The sequence below is a fragment of the Misgurnus anguillicaudatus genome, chromosome 18, assembly GCF_027580225.2.
Source record: "Misgurnus anguillicaudatus chromosome 18, ASM2758022v2, whole genome shotgun sequence".
Classification (NCBI taxonomy): Eukaryota; Metazoa; Chordata; class Actinopteri; order Cypriniformes; family Cobitidae; genus Misgurnus; species Misgurnus anguillicaudatus.
In genome coordinates, this window is record NC_073354.2 from 8,928,225 (window position 1) to 8,948,442 (window position 20,218).

General features: G+C 39.2%; 1 protein-coding gene across 21 annotated transcripts in view; it reads right to left on the minus strand.

The window, feature by feature from the left end:
• Nucleotides 1–20,218, minus strand: part of epb41l2 (erythrocyte membrane protein band 4.1 like 2) — a 94,384-nt gene that overhangs the window by 24,060 nt on the left and 50,106 nt on the right. For all 21 annotated transcript variants that reach the window (XM_073855794.1, XM_073855809.1, XM_073855808.1 and 18 more), the window contains exons 5-12: nucleotides 19,343–19,447; nucleotides 18,634–18,676; nucleotides 12,176–12,251; nucleotides 11,876–12,094; nucleotides 11,494–11,581; nucleotides 8,957–9,109; nucleotides 8,330–8,427; nucleotides 5,998–6,170 (exon numbers count right to left, since the gene is read on the minus strand). In XM_073855794.1, the coding sequence (XP_073711895.1) occupies nucleotides 5,998–6,170; nucleotides 8,330–8,427; nucleotides 8,957–9,109; nucleotides 11,494–11,581; nucleotides 11,876–12,094; nucleotides 12,176–12,251; nucleotides 18,634–18,676; nucleotides 19,343–19,447 (955 nt within the window). The remainder of the gene's footprint in view (nucleotides 1–5,997; nucleotides 6,171–8,329; nucleotides 8,428–8,956; nucleotides 9,110–11,493; nucleotides 11,582–11,875; nucleotides 12,095–12,175; nucleotides 12,252–18,633; nucleotides 18,677–19,342; nucleotides 19,448–20,218) is intronic.

Genomic DNA, 20,218 nt, shown 5'->3' on the forward strand with positions numbered 1-20,218 from the left:
GGGGGCGATCTCAGCTTTATATGGATGTAAAGAGGCTGGGCTGGATTCCCATCAGAGGGAAAAACAGGGTCATGTTAATAGATGAGAGAGAGCTGGAAAGCTTTTATCTGCACACATGCCAACTCTAACATGACTCAATGCAGGACTGCAATGTGCTGTCACAGAGGGTTCATCAAATACAGTCTCTTGTCACATGATCCTGCTGATGTGTCACAAAATGTTTCCTTTTTCTGAAGTAAACAGAGACCGGAGTGATAACTTAACACGTCGAATTTAGAAACAATATAACGAGTAAAGAGGAAAGACATGTTCAGGTCACATTCACTTTACAATCACTAAACAAGACTGGTTTGATTATCAATCCCAGGTTTTAGCAAAACAACTGTGCTTGCTTATTGCTGAAGATATTCTCATATAAACAGGACGCTTTTATAACTAACTGGGTCAATCTGAACCGATTTATATCATAACAGTGTTTAATGGAAACAGACGAAAGCATCCACTGCTATAACAATCTTTAGCTTGAGCGGTCACAGTGTTGATCTCTGACTCTCATGCAGTATTGTGTGTTATGTACTGATGAATCTGCTGCATGCATACATGCATACAAACACCTGACTGTTAAAGCTTTCATTTTATTTCTATAATTTCCTCATTGACACAGTATGAGCTCATCTCTACACACACAGACAGGAAACAGATGTCTGCCTCATTTCCTTTGTCTCTGTCCACTCATTCTCCTCCATGTTTCCATACATTCCTCCAATACAATACTAGAACAGCAAGATCTGCACATCTGAACCACAATGACTGTATTCTGATATGAAAGATTACAATAATCCCATTCACACAGCACTTTAGTCCTTGAAAATTTCTGGAAATGGTCAGAGAGACACAAAAACATCCCATAAATGTTCTGGGATCGTTCCCGCAAGGAGGAACCAATAACATTGCCGGAAAGCATTCTGTGTGAACAAGAGGCAGAAACGATGTCGTAAGAGACGTGCCGTAGTGAGGACGTGCGTGTCGTTGCAAGAAGAAGTTTGGTTCAGCAGGGATTTAAACACAGATCAACATTCACGACGAGAAATGTCTGCAAACTGGACTGAAGCAGAGATCAGGGAGCTTACTATCAGCACTGAAGCTGAGATCATTCACCAGCATAACTGAACAGCACATCACATGCTCCTCATGATCTTGTCATAAACTAAAATGCACACGCATGGTTTCTCGAGAAAATGTATGCGCTTGGTCATTTTTGAGACGTTTCTGTGTGAAACCTTCTCAAAAACCATCCTGAAGGCACAATCCAAGGAGATCAGGAAGTGGCTGTGACAGACAGTCTTCTTCTGTTCAATATGATTGTGTTTTTTTTTGAATAAGCAAATAACACTTTGTCATACTTTAAAGAGAACCGATCTTTGAAGACAGCATCATGAGAAATGATCCTCACAAAGACTCTTCAAAGACTAGACTGTATAACCAATATCCTTAAAGGATTACTCCACTTTCATTAAAAAAAAAACTATAATTTACTCACCCCCATGTCATCCAAGATGTTTACATCCTTCTTTGTTTGTTCAGTCGAGAAGAAATTATTATTTAAGGAAAACATTCCAGGATTTTTTTCATATAGTGGACTTTACTGGACCCCAACAGTTTACAGTTTCAACGCAGCTTCAAAGGGCTCTAAATGATCCCAAATGAGGCATAAGGGTCTAGCGAAAACATCGTCATTTTACAAAAAAATGTGGTGTGACGCACCATTTGTATTATATCTTAAAGCTCACATAACACATACGTTTCTGCATTTCTGATGTTAATCTGGAGTACGTATAGAGTAGTATTACATCCTTTATATCTCCGAAAGAGTCTTTAGTTTAATCAGATTTATAAAAGAAAGATTAGCTTTACGGAATCCTTCCGATAACGTACGAAAAAATGAAGGAGGAGGAGTTACTACCGCGGGAGGAGCGAGTGCGAGTGATGCAACACTTCATACAACACTGTTTAACTTATGATTCACTACATGTTTGTGTCATTTATATAATATGCACGCGCCTATTTCCAACATAAGACAGAAGTCTTACCGCATGCAACTCATGTCCCGGTTGGGACTTTCAATGAAATCCAGCGGATCAAACACACAAGCAAAACTCCGCTGCTACCCCGGATATTAAACTATATCTATTGTTTCCATAATGCTGGCTTTCTTCTCCTTACATCTAAAAACACTTTTCTTCATTCGTGCCATTGTTGAGTTTTGAAATTAAACAAAGCTGTCACGTGATGTGATGTTTGTAAGTTCTAGCGTCTCCCGCTGATTAACAGGTGGGCGTGGTTTTCCAGGGGAAGTGCCCATAAAAAGAAGTGATACGTATAGAAACGCCTGAAACGTCAGCTGGACCCATAATCGAAAAAAACTTTCCGAAACTTGTACGAAACCTGGCGAAGTGCATTCGGCACAAAAATACTCTGTAACACGCCCAACTGCTTTTTTGACACTTTGCCTACATTTAGCATGAGGAAACAACTCTATAACCGTGTTAATAAGTCAGAAAGCATGAAATACCATTAAACCACCCCTTTAACTTCTCATATGTGCACACTTGCGGACCATTTTAACAGGGGGTCCGGGGCCCTTTGGGGGTCCCTGGTGGTATTATCAGGGGTCCTCCAAATAATGTTTCAATTAAAAAATGCATTAATAGACTAATTCAAACTTGATAAAAATTAAAGTTTCCACATTCATATTTATTCAGTACATTTAAAATGTTACGTATTATGTTAACAGTATGAGACTGTGTATACCAAAATGATTATTTTAATATCCTTGTTATGTGACCATCATACCAAAGATGGAAACCCAGTCTTAATTTGATACATGTACTGGGGGTCCCTGCTTCTCCTCTCTATCGATTAAAGTGCTACTTGGCCTGAAAAAGGTTGAAGACCTCAGTTTTAAACAATAAACTGATACAAAGACATTATTAAGTATCATTCCACATACAACAAAATTGGAATGGTCCTCTTGACTTTCTCCACACTTGTTAACACTGGAGCGGTAGTTTCGCATACGTCATGAGTGACCTTTCAACGGGATTGCGTAATACGCAAGGTCACGCTAGTGTATCATAAAGCTAGTGCAAGATGAGAAGTTGTGGTTTAAAAGTACTTTTTTATTTGGGGGGGTAAATGATGATGGTTTCACTAAGGCTACGTTTACATGGAAACGATCTGAAAAGAAACCGCAAAAGTGGCGTTGCGTTATCACTTTTTATTCCGCGTTTATACGAGGCGGCTAGGTGGCAATGTGAAGCACTGACACACAACAACACCAAGTCCATGTGCTTGCGTACAACCTTCTTTCTGGTTCTCCCAGGTCTCTTTCAAAGCCGTCTGGCTAGCCTCCGACGAATTGGCGCATCAACAGTTTCACTGAGGTAATTAATGCGCCTTCTCTGATCAGTAATACTAGCTGTGAATAATTCGTACAACTGCTGGAAAGACTTTATATTGTATGTATATTTATCAGAGCTGCTATGGCAACTTGAAGGTCCGACGTATGGAAATAATCCGACATGTTTGTTGTTATTTTCCTGAACTGGCGCATGCCTGTGACGTAAACGCGTACGCGACGAGAGCCACCATGAGCAGACTTTTGCATTTTTACTCTTTAGACGAGAACGCGACTGTAGATCGTTTTTAAGATTTCCACTCTGGAGGGTGGTTTCACTTTTTTGTGTTTTTAAGCCCCAAAAACGCCGTCGCCGTGTAAACAAAAGGCACATCTAATAACATTTTTTTACGTTTTCACCCTCGAGCGTTCTCATGTAAACGGGCCCTAAATACGACTCCTGGATTGTTTTCCTCAAAAACAACTTTAGTTTTACAGTCTTTCTTTGTTCAGTCGAATAGATGTCTTGGATGACATGGGGTGAGTAAATTATCTGAATTATTTTTTTATGAAATTGGAATATTCCTTTTATGGGCAATGCTATCCCAGAATGCATTGTGGAAAATATCAAACACTATTTGGCGGTTTTCCGGACAGGGTTTAAATTAATCCAGGACTAGTTTAGTGCTTATCTTCAAAGCATAATTGTCTATGCAGTCACCAGTAGGGCTGTCACTTTTTATTCGATATTTGAATATGCATTCGAACATGACGTGAAATATCCGTATTCGAACTATAAATAAACCATCCGGTTTTTTAAATGCCATGTGTAGCGCATTTTTTACAGTAACACCTCGTATAGGAAGGAGGCTGAGAGTGAGAACGATGACGGCAACTGTGCGCAAGAGAGGAAATCAGATTGGAACAAAAATTCACCTCATGTGCATGTCAAGATAGAATTATAGATGACATATTGTTTATAGTGTTAAATATTATAGCAGAATAAAAAGCTTTTGTTAATACGTTCGCATTATGAAATTAGCATGTATGAAGATACTTTCTTAATTTTTACAACGCAATGTAAACTTTATATTAAACAACAACAGCATTTGTCTTGTAAACGGATGTGAAATGATCATGTGCTGACTGTCGCGCGTCACATAGATGAGAGAGTCGAGTGAGATCTGCTTAACTCAGCTGTAAGTTTAATTTCATATCAAGTATCAAAGGGTTTGTGCTCTCTATCATTGAAAACGGGCAAGCAAACAGCATGCGCAGGGTTAATGTACTTGTCAATGACGGCTCACAAATGCGCTGGATAGGATATGTATGTATGTGTGCGTGTTGTCAATGAGATTTCTTCTCACTAACACCCTCAAGCGCGGGATATGCGTGTTTGTCAATGACGGGCATAAAATCCGCGGAGTTTTCTGCCGAAATCTGCGGGCGCAAATTCCGTTTGCGTCTGCCTATATACTCCTGCTGCTGTTTAAGTTGTCACGTTATTGTTTGTAACTGTTCTGAATCGTTTTTTATATATATGTAGTTTGTTTTTCATAAGTTGATAACATGCTGTTTCAAACATTAAGTTAAAAAAGTAATCCAGACAGCCCTGTTTATGACAGTCACTTTTAATAATTTTGTGATTGAATCTCCATTACAGTGGGATTTTTTTATGCGCGGGGGGGGGGGGGGGGGGTGTCGCAGATATTCAAATATATTTGGATACATTGCATGATATTCGAAATCCGTTCGAATTTGATTTTTCTCAAAAGTGACAGCCCTAGTCACTAGAGTCTGGAACTGAACCAAATAAACTTCATTTTCATCATAACACTACAACAGAGTAGACTAAGCACAAGCAATACATTTACAATCATCAGTGATCTGTCAACCACCTACGCATACACACACACACACACACACACACACACACACACAGTTAAATGAATGGACTCAATTCAGCACAGTCAGATCTCTCCTGTAGATAAGAAGTTCATAACCTGGAACACAACACAATAAACGCGCTTCCTCATGTATACAGCGGTGGTCTTGTTGTCTCTTTAGCTGATGCTCATGAACTTAAGTTCTGCCTCACTGCTTTTCAAAGTGTCATTTGTGATAAAGACCAGAGACTAGACTTCCTGTGGCTGATCACAGATCAGCACAATGACTAGTTCAGATGTTTATGAGAGACAGACATGTCAACACTTCACCAGCCTGAATTAAGCACAAACACTTCACAACTCCACATATACGATAACATCTTAAAAAAACACTTTCAACATCACTAAATTACTGCTCTTTCGTTTCTCTCTTCAGCTCTTTGTGTCTCTTACATTCCTCTCAATAATGTTTTTATTTCTATAATGGTAAACTTGTGATATTTTAGCCTTCATGCCTTAAAAGTCTGCATTACAACAACAGTTTTACTACAACAATTTTGAGATGAAGCCAAAAAACTACTTATAACTCACGAGCTGTCTATTACACTAAACTCAATATTCAGAAACATCTGACTCCTGGATAACCCGACTGATTGAAAACGCTATAGAAGAACTCAATCCATTTACATATAACATCAGTAATTCATCACAAACCTCCGTCAAGACTGCGAGAGATGCGTTTGCTGGAGGTGCGCTCGAAGTACGGTGCAGGACGATCAATCAGGGTGCTGGCCTGTCGCGTCTGCGCTTGCGTTCGACCGCTGTAACGAAACTTAGAACCCAAAGTCAAGAACTTGGTCTTGGTGGGCTGCTCGGGGGACGTCAACCTGCAAACACACACAACACTGTTTACACACTGCAGGATGAACATGATCTGTCTGTGTTATATTAGACATAGCTTATACCTGAAATTCATGAAATAATGTTAAGTGTTCATCTCTTTTATAATGTTAACATTTATCCAGTGTCACATTATAACAATCTCATTCTCTACTGTGTGATTGAGCAAAATCAAACACATCACACATACACACACAGATAAAAGTAAAACAGTAAATTTATTCTTTAGTGAAATCATCTCATTCATAAAAACGGACAAAACTAATAATCAGTCTGTTTTTTGTTTCTTTCATATAACATGTCAACGTCACATACTGTCTGTTGCTTCTGTGCAGACTCAAAGATATGTTGGAAAAACTAAACCATTGCAGGAATAGACAACATATCAACTCCTGTCCACCTGCTTGTCTATTTTTTTTCTGCAGACAAATGCAATGCTAATAAATTCTGTATGAATAGCATAAATGAATCTTAAAGGGATAGTTCAACCAAAAAAGAAAATAACCCTCATGTCGTCCAAACTCATAAGACCTCCGTTCATCTTCGAAACACAATTTAAGATGTTTTATATTTAGTCTGAGAGCTTTCTTAGCCTGGCTCTGCCCTCCTACGTGCTTCCACTTAATTTTCATTTCACTTCAGTACTACGTTTGGGACTGCTCTGTAAAGTTTCGTTTTCTCCTGCAAAAATCTGCAGGACCAATCAGTGAACAGATGGGGGTGGCTAAAACGATGACATTGAGGTCGAGCGTCAGTTTGAGTTGTAGTTCAGTAATGGCAGCGGAGAAAGACGTGAGAAAAGCTATTCGGTCCGTTGTTGCAAAACTGCCAAATATACAGAAGTTAAAGCCGGAGCAAGAACCAGGTTTGCTAAGTTTTGTTTGTCTGATTATTCGGACTTGTTGTTTCCGGCCGGTTTCGGTGCATGACATACGTCACGACCACACGTTAGCGATCGCCTATGGCAGATCCTGAGTGACTCTGGGCAGATCCAATAGTTTTAAACTTCAACAGAGGACCCGCCTTAACGGAAGTAAAGCTTTACAATGGGGCGTGGCCAGACTCTCTGTACAAATGAAATGAATGTACGAGAGTCTGGTTGGACCAGGCTAGAGCTTTCTGACCCTTCATTGAAAATCTACGTACGCTAAAGTCACATGACTGCAGTGACACGGATGACATGTTATCCTAAGACATGTTTGCGAAGTTTTTTTTCCAAACTTACAGCGTGCGTCTCCCTCAGACTGTAAACGAAGCCGGCCGCACAAAAAAAAATAGCTGGGGCAAACCAGATAACACGTCAGCCGCGTCACTGCAGTCACGTGACTTTAGTCTCGCGCATGCGCTTCACAACAGACGCGGAAGAGAAGACAATACTTAATAAAGTCATATTTTTTTGTTATTTTTGGACCAAAATACTAATACAGTCTACTGTGTGTGTTGTTAGTAAACATGCTGGACAGTGCCTTAACACGTTCGCAAAATTAAACGAAAATGAAAGAGGCCGCTTCAGCTTTATCAATGAAAGTCTAAAGATCGTACTGAACACTGTGGATTCAAGGTAAAAGTCAGGACTGATGTAAAAACATTGTGCTCGGTATGTTACATTAGAGCAATAGGTGGATAGTAGGCCGTCTTTTGTGGCTGGCCGAATGTTCCTCTGCTACTTCTGAAAGTGGTTGAAATCTCATAATGTTTCCCCACGTCGTTTACACCTGTGTTAAGCACCGTCTTCTTGTAATCCAATCGACCAAAACACATCTTAATAGCAGGTATAAACAGCCCCTGAATTACACACAACTCACTGTACACTTGCTTAAAGGCGGAGTCCATGATGTTTGAAAGCCAATGTTGATATTTGAAATCACCTAAACAAACACGCCTCTACCCCAATAAAATCTGGACCTTCTGTTGATAAACCCGTCCCACACATACGCAACCCGGCAAGGATGTCGGTTAGTAGACACACTCCTTTCTGCTGATTGGCTATAAGTGTGTTTTGGTAGTCGGCCCGTCTCCTTTTCCAAAGCGTTTTTCAAACATCGTGGACTCCGCCTTTAACATACTGCAGTAACCAGACTGATGACAGTAAAACACACAAGGTCACATGAGCTTCAAAAGACACAATCAACAACACTGTGTTTACCTGAAGAAGGTGTGGTGCTCAACGCAGACTTTCCAAACTCTTTTGGCAGCACGATGGTTGGGCAGCTTGAATCCAACAGAGCTCTCAAACTGCTCCGTCTGAAACAGAGAGCCATTGACAGACATGCTGCTGTTATTATATTCATCAATATTTAATATTCATCTGCTTTTCAGAGTCACCTCAGAGAGATAAGATGAGAGGTGAAGTTTTGTTTCGATATCAAACTTGTTTTGTTCACTGGGAAATGAACATTGTCATTATTTCATTATTAACAGACTCTCATATTTCAAACACGTATGACTTTAGTTTTACAGTCAATGGAGATCAGAATGTGTTGTGCTCCAAAAACACCATAAACCAGCAAACCTTTTGATGACATTCACTATAAATATTCACCCCAGTGTGATCTAGATTATATCAAGATTATCAATGAATAATTGACTTCAAATCTCTATACGCCTCCTTATGCACGGACAGAAACTTAAATCTTTGTGTGTTTTTGGACAGGATCATCCCTGTGATATTGTTGTTGCGTATCACAGACAGAATAGCAGCTGTGTGAAATCATGTGTTTTATTTTATGCCATGTGTGTTTTCTGCAGGACAGCTTGTGTTGATATTTTGTACCTCTCCAGGTCTGATCTTGATGTAGAAATTGCTGCGTTTATAGGAGATCTTGAGGATTTTGGGCCAAGCAAAGCGATTTATCCTCAGTCGATCCTTATAGATCAACAAGCCGTTTGCACAAACACCCAACATGATGTCCACCCCATCAGAATCCTGCTCAAAACAAAAACAAACATCTCAAAATCTATTGCATATTTGTGTGAAGAAAAACTTCACATAAAGAGAGAGAGAGATGCATGAACAAAGAATCATAAACACAATCACATACGGCACCACTAAACTTACAGCTCAGTTTATCAAGCTATAGTACTTTAAACATCACAACATTCAATGAAAGATATCAGATCTGTATTGCTGACGCTTTCAGGATATCAGACACAGATTACTGATGTGTGTCTGTGTTAGAGGTCTTTTCAGGTCCAAAGAAATGTACCCAACCCGAAATGACCCAAATTAAATTTTCTCTGAACCTGACGTGCAAAAATCTTTTTTTTAAGAAAAACCCGGCCCTAGACAAACTTGAGAAAATTAGACACAAGTCCGACCCGACCTATGGCAATATTTTTTAACCCAAATGTAAACGTCACCGATGTGTGTGCAGTCTGCTGCCCCACACTAGTCAGACAGACAGAAACCCTGGTGGCCTTGCAACCAATTGACCTATGGCTAAGCCACACCCCTAAACGCGATGAGCCAATCACAGTGCGCATTGCTAACACAATACACTCGGACATTCTCTGCTTACAAGTCCATTGAAATGCATTGCATTTTTATATGTTTTTTCTTGTCATTTTAAGTTTAAAATGGTCAGACGGCGTGCATGGGGTACATGTAACTCCGACACTATGTATCCCGAGAGGCTGGGCAACGTGTATTTTACCGAGATAACGCTAAGTGTCTTCTCTGGATTAAGTTATGCGGTAGACCACAACATCAACTAAACGTGGATAAATTAAACAAGGATGTCTACATCTGTTCTAAGCTAAGTCAACAACGTATTTGAAAGTTATCTTTAACATCTTTAACGTAACGTTAGCCTAACATTAGAAAACGTATACGTTAGCTTCTAGCTGCGTTGTACATCATGTCACTTAGCTTCATTTACGTAAATAACCGAGATAACAAATGTTATTTGTAATAGCAAATGATTCATGTAAATACTGTATGACCAAACAAACGGAGAGAAATATCAAATTTCTTTGTTTATTTTTAAGCGCGATGCTAATGGTCTAATCAGATTCAATGGACTGTGCTAAGCTATGCTAAAAGTGGTGCTGCCGGACCCGGAGATCGGCTGAATGGATTCCAAAAGAATCAAATACTCTAAGAGGCTGTTTACACTTGGTATTAACATGTGTTTTCGTCGATCGGATCACAAGTGGATGACGTTAATGCCAGGTGTAAACGGTGTTCAAAACGTTTTGAGCTCGTCCACTTTCGACCACTTTCAACCACATCCAGAGGTGGTCGAAACCACTTTCGATCGGATCGCTTTGGAGTTGCGGAACGCATATGTGGTTGAATGCGTTCGAACAGCCACACGCGACCGCCTTCTCCACGCCATTTATCTAATCTGAGGTATTAAACACAAGTTTTACGTCTTTTTTGACTTCTGGCGTGAACACACGTGTACAGCGCTATTTTTAGCCTTTCATTGATAAAACTAAGCGGCTGATCTCCGTAGTTTCGTTTTGAAAGCGTGTGAAAGTTGCGCGATCCTATTTCATCAATTGTACTGAAAATTCAAAGAAAGCTCTTACATACTCATGTACAAAACACTGTGCAGCATGTTTACTTGCTAAAAAAGCAGTGCACTCCGACATAATATTAGTTTGCGTCCATATAAACTCATAATTACTCCCGCTCGGGTTTGAATGACAGCAGAGAGACTCGCCCACCGTCTCACAGACCACCCCCTCATGATAGTATTCAGCACAGAAGCGTTCGATAGTGGACAAAAGATACGGATTTAAATACCAGGTGTAAACGTAATGTGTCTCTCTCGTCCACTTGTGATCCAATCGATGAAAACACATCGTAATACCAAGTGTAAACAGCCCCTAAGGGAGCTGGAAAATGAGCATTTAAAAAAAAAGTGCAATGTCCCTTTAAAGGTCATGAGATCTCGGCTGAAGAAAAAAACACACTATCCTTACTAAAGATTACAACTTCTTACATGAGGATATGATGTACAGTTTGCATTTGAGACCCACTGGGAAACACTTGTAGAATTTAGATTCCTGTGCGAGTTTAAAAATGGAAACACATTTTTCCCAGACCTCAACCCCTCCACTGTATACACACACACACTTACAGACAGAGACACACACACACACATACTGAAACAAACAGACACACACTATAAGTGTTTGTTCAGCTGATGTCACACTGTGCTGTTCTCATGAGCTCTACAGGTCAACAGATGAAGATTAAATGAGTAGAGGTCTCACACAATGATGACCTCACGCTGGGATGAAATGTCTCTTATAGATGATAAAGTTAATATCAGGTATCATTATCATCTGCAGATCTTTTACCTTGGCGTGATGCAGGTCTACACCGTACATGGAGAGCTTCTTAGCATTTTCCAGAAACTGAATATCAGCTTGAGCTGGAGTCATACCCCTGAAACACATGACGACAGAAGGGTTAATATTTAACTTTAACATCAGGGCTTTACTAAAAATCTAAAAACCCTCAGTCTGACAAACTGTTTCTTCATATACAAACTTTAATTGTAAACTAACAAACCATTGATCTACGTTTTGGGTCCAAGCAGCTATATTTTATGCACAAAAGTAAACAAGATGTTGAGACAAATATGTCTAAACATTTTATTTGAGCTACTAATATAAACAACATGGTAAAAAAGCCATCACTGGAGTTTCCTTTTTTTTAATTGGTGCAGATTTTTCTGACCTGTGGGATTTGTGAAGCTCCACCACTTTCTCCTCAAGCTCCTTGGTCTGGTTTGGAGCGAACTGGAAGTCGGCGATGTAGTCCACTCGATGTTCTTCTGTGTCATAGTCACCCAGTTCAGCCTGTAGGGCGTATGAGCCCAGAAGAGCATGCGTGACAAAAGAACAGGGTAACCGTCCTGATGCAATGTCCTGTCTGAGCTGAAGACACAGAAGGTACCTGCAGACAACACATGAAACAGAGATGAGATCAACCTGGAGAGACGCACTAATATGGTAAATATGGCGTTGTTGTTTATACCTGGTTATGTCTTCAGTCAGTTGGGATGGGTCGGGTGGGTAAAACTTCACACTGAAGGCAAACTGCCATTGAGAGTCTGACAAAAACACACAGAGAAGAATAAATCACATTAGAATTTTTTCCTCAAGAAACTTGTGTGTCTCTGATCAGGATATTGAGAATGCATCGCCTAATTTCCAATGGACCTGCATAAAGGATAAAGGTTCTGGATGCTGATTGGTCAGATGTTAAGATATACGTAAGCAATAAGGTACAAGAGGCTGTGCTGTATCGTGAATAAGTAACGGCTGAAGGGCGTTGTTAGGCACGACGCGAAGCGGAGTGCCTGCAACCCCTTCGGCCGTTGCTTATTCACGATGCAGCACTTGCCTCGAGTACCTTATTGCTTTTATAAAACGGTTACCACACAATATTAAAGTAAAAAAAATATTAGTGCAACTTTCATGAAGTTAAATCAATAAAAGCATTCCTTCCGCTAGAAAAAATAGTCCCTGACTGCGAACAACAACATGAAAGCTCAAATAAAAACAACAAACTGTTTTCAGACTTTGCCTCATTATATGTTTATGTGTTGCTAAGGGTGTTGCTAAGGGCGCAGTGATATTAAATAGAACAGTTGGGTGAAGCGGTCATAGCAGTGTTTTATCGTGAATAAAGCACACCTATTGACCAATCAGAATCAAGGATTGGAACTAACCGGTTTATATAATGTAGTAAGTATGACACGAAACAATCTTTCATCAGCTACGGTATAACATCAATATATAAACTCTCCTTTCCTCCCCTCCACTCGGTTACATTAATGAGGACACAGTTTCTATTTTAATGCACATTTCCTCTCACTGTCCTCTTCCTCTATTTTAGTCGTCCTCCAGACGCACATCTGAGTCATCACAACAGATCTGATTCACCTGGGTGTGCGCACACGTTAACATTAACTGCGTTTACACGTACACCAATAATGCGATTATTTCCAATAATCAGAGTAAGAACTTAATGGCATTAAGATGTTTACATGACTGGAGCCAAAACCTGTTTACATGCAGAATTTATTTTCTGCTTATTTACTCATAGCCCTATGCAGAGCACATCTACTGTCCACTGTTTTATTTACTTACGTTAGGGCCGATTCACACCGGCTGCGTGGCGTGTCTGTTGCTTGTCTTTCGCACGGCAGCTGTGTGGCGTTTTCTATGCCCTTGCTTACCAGAAGCGTTTCTTACGCGGCTCTACTGCTGCTGCTAGCCTATTCTGTATACACGTACGTTTCCTATTGATAAACTGACCTGATGCTTCCAAGACGCTTGCGCGTGGCGTGAAAAATAGGTGTCGGTCCTATTCCTAGCATGCACGTGCGTGTCATGCAGGCGGTGTGCATGGTCAAACCTGCTAACATGGGAGCCTAAATAAAAACGGACACGCCACGCAGCCAGTGTGAATCAGCCCTTAAATGACAAACATGTTCTTATAGACGCATTTCGTTATTCGGTGCCATGATGAAGACATAAATGAAGTGCCTGTAACGATTTTATATGCTGCTGTGGCGTTATTTGAGCTGTTTCTGGATGAAGGCAGACTGCTGACAGCGAGTCATGTTGACAGAGTTTAGGAAAAACTTCCTAATTTCAAGTTTAAAACCAATTCATGCTTTAAGGCATAACAAAAACACACATGTACTTCAGTTAATGCGGTATAGAAGTGTTTACATAGCGGCATACTGTGATTAAAAACTGCGTACGCCACCCGTTTTAAAGCGATTATACTTGCTGCGACTATGAGGTTAATACAATTTTTTTATCTAAGTATCTTGTTTACATGAGGCAAAGTATATTCGTGATATCACCAAAATCCCATTATAATCGCATGGTAAGGGTGCATGTAAATGTCAGACCTGCAAACTCCTCAGAGAAAAAAAGGTGACAGTGTCACACGCAGGGGGGGGGTACTTTTGGGGCGGTTACCCCAGCATATGATTCTGGATGTGACTTAACAAAAATCAGCATACTTTAATCAAAAATCAATGTTAAAACATCGTTGAAGCTTAAGGAGAATGACACATTTAATATTTTACAAATGTTTTTATTTACAACTCACGGAAACGCCTGGAAGTGTTGTGAAGCATGACACTGAAATAAAAAATAACAAGAGACAGACAGAAATAAAAAAATATATATATATTTTGCCGATGTTCGTGCGACAGAGCCACTTTGTCCTCAGCCAGCATCTGTGCAAGGATGACGATGACGGGCCATTGTGAATGGCAGTGAGTGCTCCACCAAAGTGCCCAGAACCATTGCCTGAAAGTAAATAAAATCTCTAAAATATAACCTTGCAAACTATCATACATAGGACTAATATGATAAAACAACGTGTCTCCATACTGTATGGCTGATATGCAGTGATTATCAACATACATTTCTGTTCAATAATTATAATAATAATGCATTTTATATGTAGGGCTTCTTACATTGAATAAACAATCTCAAAGTGCTAGTGTTCATAATGTAAATTCAACTTACAACACAATGTAAAGATTTAATTGACAGACTTTGATGCAAAATGTAGCCCTTTATTATACAGAAATTTGCTGTTGGTGTATTAGCCTAGGACAACACGCTCGCCAGATTGTTTTGTCTAAATAGCCCTGTTGTTAAAAATTACTGTTTACCAGGTATACAGCCACCAGGAATGAACGGGGCTAGGCTAAATCACATTCACAACGCGATGTACAAAGATTAAGTGCATGCATTTAAAAAAGATAGGTATGTTTTAAATAGTTTAAGTTGAGGTAAGAACATAGTAAAATATTGAAAAACGGTGGGTTTTCCTTTAACATTACTCTCGCATCAGCTATTGTGTAAACATTTACCCACATCACGAATGACTGCCTGGCCTGCGCAAGCGCGCACCACAGCCACCGTAATGAAGTTATTCAGGGTAACGTTAGCTCAGAATTCGAGTAGTAGCCGTATATCTCGGAACTCAGGGCAGAGCACCCGGGTAACGATAAGCCTAGTTAACAATCGTCTTGCTAAGTTAGCTAACATTAGTCATTTTGCTCGAAGCATAGGCAAACTTTATGCAAGGTCTACGTTTGTGCATTACTCGGCGTAGACTCGTTCCTAAAAATACAATATAAGCGGTAGCTAACGCTAATTTAAATCAAGCAAACAAAAAGTTGTTGTTTTTGGTCCAAAAAAGTTGACTTACCTTGAATAAGATGGTTCCTTCAGGTTAAAAGTGTCCATCAGACTCGCGTGGTGGTGGCCAGGTGTGTCTCTCATCCAAAGGACCGCGGCGCGCTGGCGCGCTGTCTTCAAGATTCTGAAGGAAGTGCCAAGATTCCGATTGGCCCAGAGAAAAGCAAATGCCAAGATTCCGATTGGCCCAGAGAAGTGTCAATTATAAGAATTATCCAATAATGTTTGGCAATTCTAGCCCGCATGGCATTCAGATAAAGGGCAGCCTCCCGACCCCCCCCCACCTAAAAAAAAAACTCTCCGGTTCTACGCGATTCACGTGAATGACCCAATTGACCAAGAAAACGGCGATTGTCGCCGAAAAGCGACAAGTTTGCAGGTCTGAAATGTGGATCATAATAATGAGATTTTAGCACATGATTTTAGAGATATCTGTCCTTCTGTTATTCATATTTTTGACTTTTCTTATATGTATAAAATAACTGCCCTGAGGCATTACAAACAAGGCTGCCTGTTTACCTCCCTAAAGGGGCTTTGGCAATAATGAACATGAAACAATACATTTCATAAAAATATAAATAAGACATATTTTAGGAAAAATAAGAAATGTTTTGCTTACACAGGCACACACAGTCATAGTAAAGGGTTTTAAGAGTAGTGTTGGGTAAAGTGTAAATAATAGTGTAAATAATAACATGTAATCATATAATCATACATCGTGCAGACAACAAACTCTCCAGGTTAAACAAAAGTCTGTGTTTGAATTGAGAAGTAAATATTTTAACATCTGGGATTGGATAATTATTGCAGTGCTTTATGTTTAACATGGAAACAAAACTTCAACTAAAACTATGGATAGCTTATCATTTCTTATACAAACACAACGGTAGGTAATTCTGTGTTCATGGTAAATATGTGTTTCAGAAGAGGAAAATTGTTGCATCACAAACACACAACGGTTGCTTATTTCTGTTCTGACTCTGATTTTAAATGCAGTAGCCCATCCGCGCTCAAGGTTCGACGTGTTGTGCGTCCAGAGATGCTCTTCTGCATACCTTGGTTGTAACAAGTGGTTATTTGAGTTACTGTTGCCTTTCTATCAGCTCGAACCAGTCTGGCCATTCTCCTCTGACCTCTGGCATCAACCAGGCATTTGCGCCCACAGAACTGCCACTCACTGGATATTTTCTCTTTTTTGAACCATTCTCTGTAAACCCTAGAAATCTCGGTAGATCAGCAGTTTCTGAAATACTTAGACCAGCCCGTCTGGCACCAACAACCATGCCACGTTCAAAGTCATTTAAAATCACCTTTCTTCGCCATTCTGACTAGGGCTGTCAATAGATTAAAAAAATTAATCTAGATTAATCGCATGATTTCATGAGTTAACTGCGATTAATCGCAAATTAATCGCACATTTTTATCCATTCTAAATTTACCATAATTTAACACTTTTCAAGTTTTTAATATTCTAATCATATATACATATATAGATGCTTTATGCAAATGTATGTTAACAACAGCCTGTTTACATTTTAACAGAATCACCAGCCATTGTTTTGTATATGAATTTTCCTTTCAGAAGATTTTTCTTTCTCCATTTTTGTTTGCTGCTGCATAATTTGTGACCTGTGCTGGCAAGTTGAGTCGGAATTAGCAAATAAAAAAAAAATAGTTGTTCATATTTTGACATTCTCTATTAAAACATAGAACAATGCATGATTTGTTGAAATATAACAAAATATGACAGAACTACACGTGTTTGAAGTTGAAAGAGTCAAATTACCACAAAAATGTCCACATCCATACATTATATTACCACATCAATACCTTAAAATCACTGGTAAAACTAATAGATTTAGCACACACAAAGCAAAAACATCATCAATGTATGTTCAACTTTTTTTCCTTTTGTTTGATTGACATTGAGACAGACTGCTTAAAATCTAACTGATCTAATATAATGTTACACATCAGATATTTTTAACCAACAGTTAACCAAACATTTACTTAAGACATAACAGATTATAGAACGTGAATTCTTATCAAAGCAGATATTTGTAAAACTGTAATTTTGTGTAGATGTCTATATATCCGGGTCGCGCACTTGCGCGTCTGTGTGCACGCGCTTCAGATATCAGTCAGTCAGCGTGAGGGGATCGCTTTTGAGTCTTGTCGCTCTTAATAACTCTTTAACATTAATCAGGTACCGAACTTTATCTCTCTTAATGACTCTTTTAACATCAAGCAAGTCCTGCAGTCTATTTTATAAATCATGCATAAAAGCGAAACCAAAATGAATTGAGACGCATTTTTGTATTAGATTATGCATTAGGAGGACGGTAACGTTTCACCTCTCAGACGTATAAATAAAGATCATATCAGATGTCCAACGAGCATTTAGAGCATTGGATTTGGTAGACGATTTGCTTAATGTTCTTATTTCTATAAAAACCTTTTACTCATTAAGAGAGAGTCACATTTGTCTGCGTCTCTGTTCATTCAACTATGGGCTGGACCAAGGGTCAAACAGAAATTGCGCGTTGCGTTAATCTCCGTTAATAAAATTAGTGGCGTTAAAATGAATTTGCGTTAACGCGTAATTAACGCGTTAATTTTGACAGCCCTAATTCTGACACTTGGTTTGAACTGCAGGAGATCGTCTTGACCATGTCTACATGACTAAATGCATTGAGTTGCTGCCATGTGATTGGCTGATTGTTGGACAGGTGTACCTAATAAAGTGGCCGGTGAGTGTAAGATCTTGGATAAAATGAATGCAATAAGTAGATGTTAAATTTCATTGTAGTTTTTCCTAATTTTTATACAATAGTAATTTAAGATTAAGTTGAGCACATTGCATTGTGGGATACATCACTCTCTGCAGTCTGGCCTTGTCATTTTGTTAACTGTCATATAGGTGTCTATACACACAGTCAATTCATACCACACAGTCAGTAGTCATTTATTATAACAACACAATTTTTGTTACTGTTTTCTTGTGGAATTGTACTGCAATGATCCGGTCATCTTCCTCCCTGTGTGCGTCATTCTGTCTAATAACTATGATCATTCCTATCGTTTGTGTATGTGTGTGTGCGCGTGAACAGCTTTTGACAACTATTCAAAACCACCCAAACCACAACTCCTGCAGACACGTTACCATCATCATCATCATCATCACAACAATTGCTTTCATCATAAAATATCACATTCATCATCATAAAATCTTTAGACAGAATGTGATCAGACACTTACTGCGGATCTGTCGTTTAATCTCCTTTGTTGGGTCCAGCCAGCACTAAAATCACACAAAACACAACCAATGAGGGAATAAGTAAACTTTTAACACATTTCTATGTGTAGTTATATATTTTACATTCATACTGGTGATAAAGAAACAGCATGTACTGGGCATTTTAATCATTTTTTTTCAAACAGAGTTCGCTCTGTAATACAGTGCTGTGTACACACAGAGAAAAATGATGAAGAGGATTCACTTCTGCACTTAAATGCAGCTCTCACTTGTGTATGTGAGCTTAGATATAAATAAATATTCATAACAGTACAGATCTATCACTGATAAACATGATAACACATACAGTTTATGTTGAAAGACTAAAGCTGATCTCTCTGACACACACACACATCAACAACAGCACACCCTATATCCCATCATGCACTCCAATCATCCAATCTGTGAGATAAACATTCGTACTGAAGCTTTTAGCTTCTCATGGCTATTAAAGGATTGATCTGTGGCTTTTATTGATCACACCCAAATAACAGATCAATAGCAGCAGGAAATCACTCAAGCCAATAATTGGTGCATTAGCTAAAGTAAAGAACAAATCCAGAGAGAAACTGAAACTGAATATGATGACAGACATGACAGTGAACAAATGACAAACTTATTTCAATTTTCCGATAAACATTTGCTTGAGTCATTTATGATTGTGTATCTTACCCTCTGATCAGCACTGTCTTTAAAGCTCAGACTGAAATAATCTTTCTCCATCAGATTCAGATGCTTACAGACTTCAAAAAACAGGTACTGTCCTTTAGCTCGTTTCTGGAAAGAGAAAAGATACAACGCATAAATGATATGATGTATTGAACAAAACCAGGCGTCTAGTACAACTTTTTCACTCATATTTACTGACTATGTACAGATGACAAACATGATCGCTGTCAGAAAAGCCACTTGACATTCTGCAGTGCTTTTCACAAAAGACAAAAAGTCATAAAAGTTTGGAATGAGAGTGAGAAACAGTGAAAAGAATTTCCAGAATTTGAGTGAACTATTCCTTGGAATGCTGGCGTTGGAAAAGGACAGATGGACATATGCCACGAGCAGGCGCCGAGACTATATGAGCCATACCACTCACTCTGGACACAAATGAACACTTGTGAGTGACTCTCAAGGAATGAGACAGACAGACGGTTCGATTTTGAGTTCTTATTCTACAGACACTATGAATAATAAGCTTTGCTAACTTGAGATGGGGCACAAATATCTCAAAACCAATCCTTCTACAGATCCACTTGCGATACTTATCACCATGCTTTGAAACTAACAACCACCAAATGCGGATAAAAATCAACTGTGGCGGGTAACGTTGTCATATCACTAGCCAATGTGGCGGGTTACTTTTTTTCAGTTCAATCGCTAATTTCTTGAAAGCTCACGTAAGCCAATATCTGCTCAAACAAATTGTTAGTCATCTGTATATTAAATACAGCATTATTTTGCAGCATCTGCATATCTCTGGCTTACTTGAACACACCTGACATTACACGACACAACAAACAATGGCGTGCTAGCAGGGTCCGAAATTAACTT